Here is a 6581-nt window from a genome sequence, read left to right on the forward strand (position 1 = left end):
ATGCATTGCCTTAATTCTGTTAATTCCGTTCAAAACCATCAAATATGCTTACATAAATTAAAATGCATATGTGAAAAAAGAGAGGAATATAGTAAAATGATGAACCAAAATTCAAAATGAGGAGAACGACTTTGTCGCATAGTGGAGATTTATAATTAAATTCATCTGTAGTATTCGTTAATATTCAACAATGCATAGAGGAGATTTACAAAATGACACTTTTTGAGTTTTAGGGGGACAAAGCGGAATCAAAATCGAATTCGAGGGACCATAGCTAAAAATAAGCCCATGTATTACATTTTTACCCATCCACGTCAACAACTTTAACAATTATTTGACAGAAGAAAAAAGTAGAACTAATTTTAAGTTTTAGGGAGTAAAGTGGTGATTGTTAAGTTATAGGGAGTAAAACTAGATTAAAATCAAGTTTCAGAAGGAGCTAAAAATAAGCCTATATACAAATGGAGAGACACCGCTTCAAATATTCATAAGATCATAAAGAAGTAAACCAAACAAGCGTCAGGATACGTGCTGAGTGAGAGACAACGAGTTGTTGAGTCTTCGTGATCTTAGTCGAATTATTGAAGCACAAACCTTACTATATTTCGATAATTTCATTTTCAAGAGATAACAGTTCATCGGTGCTTAGACCGATTGGTGATTGATTACAATAAGACTTGAGAGCTAGCTTTCAAATTTTCGAGATCGTGTAGTCCATTGCATCCGCAAGAAAATCTGCAGCCAGAAAAAAAGAAACAAATTGGCACTACATTTTTGGAATGACATGTCACTCGCTAATTTGCTATTTCGCTGAGACGGTAGAAAAAAAAAACCTGCATCTTCCTTGGTGAAGCATAGGGGAGGTGTGATTCTGAAAACATTTCCGTAGAAGCCACCTTTGCCGATCAAGACTCCCAAATCTGATAGTGGAAGGAAAAACAAAGTAAAGATTAATTACCAGGTCAGGTAGCATCGAACCACGAAGGGGATTCAGAATCGCATAGGTTTAAAACAAACCTTTCATCTTGTCCATTACGTGCATGGTTTCAGCCTTTGCAGGTGTCTTCAGCTCACGATCAGTAACAAGTTCAACTCCGAGCATGAATCCTCTTCCCCTCACATCGCCAATAACTACATACGCAATCATCACCAGAAGTTGAGATAAAAGACAGTTTATAAGATATATTCTAAACCTAGAGGAAATTATTCTCTGTGATGACTCATGGATACTGACATAATAAGAAAAATGCTTACGTTCATATTTATCCTTAAGAGCATTGAGTCTTTCCTTCAGATACGATCCCACGAGCAACGCATTCTCCTGCAGTTTTTCTTTCTCAATCACGTTTAGAACCGCCAGTCCTGCAGCTGTACACACTGGGTTACCACCAAAGGTGTTGAAGTAATTGCGGCGAGTTAGGACATCTGCAACCGCAGGAGTGGTTACCACAGCACCAAGGGGAATGCCATTTCCAATTCCCTGCAAAATCCAGACATAGATTTAAGTCAAACACAGAAAACCGGCTTCAAATATATATTTCTTGGGGTTGAAGAAAAGAACGATGAGATTATTTAGTTACTCTTCGGCTATACCTTTGCCATTGTCACAATGTCAGGCACAACACCGTGGCCCTCAAATCCCCAGAAGTTGCTCCCCGTCCGAGCGAAACCAGATTGGACTTCATCAGCAATGAAAAGTCCTCCAGCTTTCTTCACGCTATTACAAACGGCTGGTAAGTAACCTGGAGCTAGTTCTACAATTCCTCCTACTCCCTGTAACATAATTAAAAAATTAGTACTAAAAAAGGGGGTTGATCCATGGATTTTTCTTCCTTTTGCCGCATTTCACTGGAAGGGTTTAGTGAGTAATAACTTGATTATTAGGCAGACGACCTACCTGGATAGCTTCACATAAAAAACCAGCAACATGGCCTGAAGTTCCAAAGTCTATGAGATCCTGGACATCTTTGGCATACTTCTCTCCATCTGAACCAAAAACTCCTCTGTATGGATCCGGATTTACGGCGTGATGAACTCCACTCTGTTGATCAAACCAATAATGGGAATGTTAGCTAACTTTGAACAACGCAAATTACAGTAAGCCCTTCTAGTACAGAACTGATATACTTGGTGCAAGTGAAAATCATCAACGTATCAGCAAATATATGTCATTATGCACTCTATAGTAAAAAAAAGTAGATGGAATAATGAGTACTATTTTAAAGTGCTAATAACAATTTCTGTAATGAATAAACATATGCATCTACAACTCTCTCTCCTATATCGTACAATCCTCATTTAACGGCTCAGAAACAGAAATTGATTTAAGTATTTAACTTAAGTATTAAAAAAATCTAAATATCCTTGTTGGAAAAGAAAAAGATTTTAAGAATGCATAATTTCATAATACGTTTTACTTAAAGGAGTTTTAACGAAATACTTCGGGTATCGTTCACTTTTAATCTAATGCTCTAATACTATTTATATAGGCTACAACATTATAATATATATTCTTGAAATTTTCTTTCCACATCAACTAAAAAAAAAGAAAAAAGGAAATTTGCTTTCCACACCGAGATAGGATCCTTGCCGGATCCTCTTTGTGAGGATCCCGGGGATTCTTTAATTCTGTCATTTTATCGTACATCGTAAGGTCATAAATTATTTTAAATTATATTATTTAAAATTGAACATAAATAATATCTGATGAAAACTGACTGCACGATGTACAATGAACGGACATGATTAAAGGATCCCCGAGATCATTACAAAGAAGATCCGGCTAGGATCCTATCTCTTCCACACCTAACCTTCTCTTTTGGCATTCTAATAATTTATTTTGGAGCAAAACCCAATAATAGAATTGTAGGTGAGAAATTTTTTAGTGTGCAGGAAACGTGATCTGTTACACAAAGTGTCATAATATAATTGGTTGAATTTTTTTTCCTCATGTTTTCAACCAATTTTATTATTATAGTTAGTGTAACGGACCGTGTTCCCAGCATACTGAAAAATCTTTCATTATAGGTAAACTCATACATACATAACATATTAACAATTATTGCTTCTATTATTTCCGCATTTTAATTAAATTAATAAGCATATAAGTCTTCTGCTTTACAAGATAATATTCCAAACTACTACAATACTTCACTCTATAGGAACGAGGACATGGAAGGAGGCAGACACTTTATCCTAACTAATTGGCCTAACTTACTTATTATCAAGTATAAATCTTACACTAAATATAGTCCTTGAAAACTTATCAAATGTAAGGTGATATAAAGGTTAAGAAATGTATTCTTAAGGAATAACTATGGTATTACCGTATTAGGCAAACTAGTCAAATCACACTACGTGTATAGAAATGACAACTTCTGCTACAAAAATGATTTGCTCATGCGTAATGTGCTTATTGATGCATGTATACAAATGTCCTATGGTCCCCCAACAAAAGGAAAATAATTAAGGAAAATATTAGAGAAAAATATCAAATCATAATATTGATTTGAACAACCTTATCGTTTAGTCATATTATATAGTATTTGGTTCCATTTTTTTGTACCATTGAAGGTATTCGGATGACGTTAGGTGGTGTCTATATCGTGTTATGGGGTTAGCTTATATGTAGCATGCAGCCAATCGAGAATGATAACGTATGAACATATATCTTGGCCACTTTAGGCTTAAACCACTACATCTTGATAACTTCACGTGCCTTCCTCCCCAATTGCACAAATGAAGTGAATCATAGACTCTGCACAATACTTATATATTTAGTACAATTATTATTTAGCATTCAGATGTAGTTTATGTTAATATATGTATTTAATGTAATCACTATCTAATGGTCGAAATAGTGATTGCATTCAATACATGCAAATATTATAATCGAATCTCAATCGAAGTTACCAAAAAATGCATGAATACAAGGAATTGAGCGAGTAAATTAAGCTCGGAGTACAATAACCCTACTTAGCATAAATTTCATGAACCGGTTGCAACATTATTATAATGTTATAGACTAATTTATAATGTCACATGGCACATAACGTTATATAATTTGCAACAATATCCCAAGCATAAGAAAATGGGGTGTGCTATTCACACGCCTCTTTTTACTTCTCACACACTCCTTGTAAATTTCTGTCATTTGATATTCTTCAATTCATCTGATCTGATGACCGAAAATTAAAAAGGGTGTGTGAATTTCACACCCCAAGAAAATTTATCTCCTAAAATCGAGCTTGACAATTATTATTCACAAATTCTAACTTCTCACCAATTAGGACGAAAATAGAGGTCTAATCAATTCATAAAATTGACCAAGTTAAATCACGCTTAAAATCCATAACTCCTAATTAATAGTTAGATAACATAGCATCTAATCTTACTTAAAACCATTTAAATGTAAATATTTTAGATAGTAAAAACGAATAGTGAGAGAAAAAGTGGAGAAGAAATTGACCTGTATGACGTTGAATTTCCAGTTGGCCTGGGCAGTGGCTCCCATGGTGCCAGCGCCGTTGCCATGATATGCATTCCTCAGCGAGATTATATCGTGACATCCAGTGTACAACCGCGCTATCAGCATTGCCAACTCATTTGCCTCTGTCCCCGAGTTTGTAAAAAACACCACCTACCAATAAATTTACTAAAAATCAAATAGAAATACCATAAAATTCCAAAAATCACGAACGGGTTTTACGTCTTTTTAAAAACTGTAGAAGAGAAAACAAAATTCATGATAAACTAGGCATTGATGCTATCATCGGCGCGATTGCAACCCCTATCGACAAAAGATCACAATCACTCGTCGGTGATAATGACAATTCTTTTTAAAAAACGAAAATACACCGTCTTTAATTATAAAACTGAATTAATAAGCTGTGACTATATCTCAACTCAATACCATTATATGAACATGTTGAAATGAGTTGAGATATTGCGACCATAACCCAACTCAATATCACTGTATGAATAGCGACCTAATTAGTTTATTCACCAAAAAATGCTAAGAGGAGATGACTATACAATCCAATAGGAGGACATGACTGAGTTAAGATATCGTTACAGTGTCATTTTTATTGTAAGTAGGTTTATCTCGTTCAGCCGACCTTGAGATTGCCGGGCAACTTGTTAGCGAGCGCCTGAGCGAAGTCGCCGATGGCGTGGTTGAGGTAGAGGATGGTGGAGTGTTGTATGCGCTTGGTTTGGTTGACTATGGCCTCCACCACGTCCGGATGGCAGTGCCCGCAGCTCACCGTCGCAATCCCCCCGAATCCGTCCAAATACCTCCGCCCCTTCTCGTCGAACAAGTACTGCCTCTTCCCGTCCACAATGTTCAGCTGCGCCAAACAAACGAAAAATCATTAATATCCAATTAAACATATGAAAGACGTGATTAAATTGTGGAGGAGGGAGGGATCAGGTGCGGTGGAGCTAACGGGTTTGTCGTAGAAGTAGGGCATGGAGGGGCTAAGATACTTCTTGCGCTGGGCAAGGATCTCGTCGGCGGTAGGGCCGGTGTACGGCGGAGGGGTGTAATCGCAGGGGGGCATTTTGAGACCATCGACGCCATTGTCTTGGAGAAGGGCTTCCTCCCTTTGAGCCACCTTAGAGAAGCAGCGTTGTTGTTGCCACCGCAGGGATTTTGCACTTCCCGAGAATACCCTTCTCCCTATTAAACCATGCATCTTTTTTTTTTTTCTCAAATTTTCTACGCTCCGCTGCCTCTCTCCGAAAATGCTGGAGTTTTTGGTTTTGTTTTGTGGTTAAGTGAGTATAAATGGGGAGAGAGAGAGAGAGAGAGAGAGAGAGAGAGAGAGAGAGTTGTGGAGGTGGAGGTGGAAGAGCAAGGCGGGGAGGGGGAATATATAGTGAGATTTTAAGTCGCGTTGGATTGTTGTTAATTAGCTTTTAATTAGTTTTTTTAAGCAGGATTAATTATCTTAATTGGTTGTGGTCAAAAGAATTAAAAAAATGTCTGTGATCTGTATTTGGTTATTGGTGGTAAAGATGAATCGATCCGGTGAAATGCTACAGATTCCAATTGTGACTCATATTCCTTTCAACTTTTTTTTTTGAACACATTCAATTCAACTTTGATGTCCTAATTATATTTGGGTTGGAGAAGAATTTTAGGTTCTTATTGCACACGGCATGTTTTGAGTTCAATATTTTACGCTAGTGAATCACGTAATGGTAGCCAAAATACTTTCATGAGTCTTCCTAGCTTCCGAAAGGGTAGACTTCGGTAGCAAAACCACTAGTTAATCCCCTTTTTGGAAAAAAAAATTTATATTTTTGTTGGGGTAAATGGATAATATGAAAAAAGATTTTGTAAAGTTGTTTGTCCAAAACATAACAGCTAATGAAATCATAAAAATGGTAATCAGTTTAGGGGAGTGGCGCACCCACCAAGTCCTTGTTAGCTATAAAAAAGAAGGTACTTTTTTCTAAGTGCTTCATTGGGTGTACTAGAATTAAAAGAAAACTAATGAAAAATGTTTGACAATTTTAAATTTTAACGATAAAAACAAAATAAAAGGTAAAATGAATAGTATCATAATTGATTTTTT

General features: G+C 36.4%; 1 protein-coding gene across 1 annotated transcript; it reads right to left on the bottom strand.

Annotated features, from left to right (window-relative positions):
- Positions 1-436: 436 nt before the first annotated feature.
- On the bottom strand, positions 437-5848 carry LOC103433731 (alanine--glyoxylate aminotransferase 2 homolog 2, mitochondrial-like). The gene is made up of 9 exons (XM_008372004.4): positions 5448-5848; positions 5118-5348; positions 4469-4639; positions 1898-2041; positions 1594-1773; positions 1255-1480; positions 1018-1131; positions 834-920; positions 437-735 (listed from the first exon to the last, which is right to left on the bottom strand). The coding sequence occupies exons 1-9, from the start codon at positions 5694-5696 to the stop codon at positions 692-694; spliced, it is 1446 nt and encodes a 481-aa protein (XP_008370226.1). The 5' UTR covers positions 5697-5848; the 3' UTR covers positions 437-691.
- Positions 5849-6581: the final 733 nt, after the last annotated feature.

This window comes from Malus domestica, chromosome 04, assembly GCF_042453785.1.
Source record: "Malus domestica chromosome 04, GDT2T_hap1".
In the NCBI taxonomy this organism is placed as follows: domain Eukaryota; kingdom Viridiplantae; phylum Streptophyta; class Magnoliopsida; order Rosales; family Rosaceae; genus Malus; species Malus domestica.

What these genes read in the sequence shown, in the direction of transcription:
- LOC103433731 (XM_008372004.4), bottom strand. Translation starts at nt 5,696, where the DNA reads ATGCATGGTTTAATAGGGAGAAGGGTATTCTCGGGAAGTGCAAAATCC. An exon ending in AGTTGCCCGGCAATCTCAAG is followed by an intron (nt 4,640 to 5,117) that starts GTCGGCTGAACG and finishes ATTTATTGGTAG; the next exon opens with GTGGTGTTTTTTACAAACTC. An exon ending in TTTTATGTGAAGCTATCCAG is followed by an intron (nt 1,774 to 1,897) that starts GTAGGTCGTCTG and finishes ATTATGTTACAG; the next exon opens with GGAGTAGGAGGAATTGTAGA.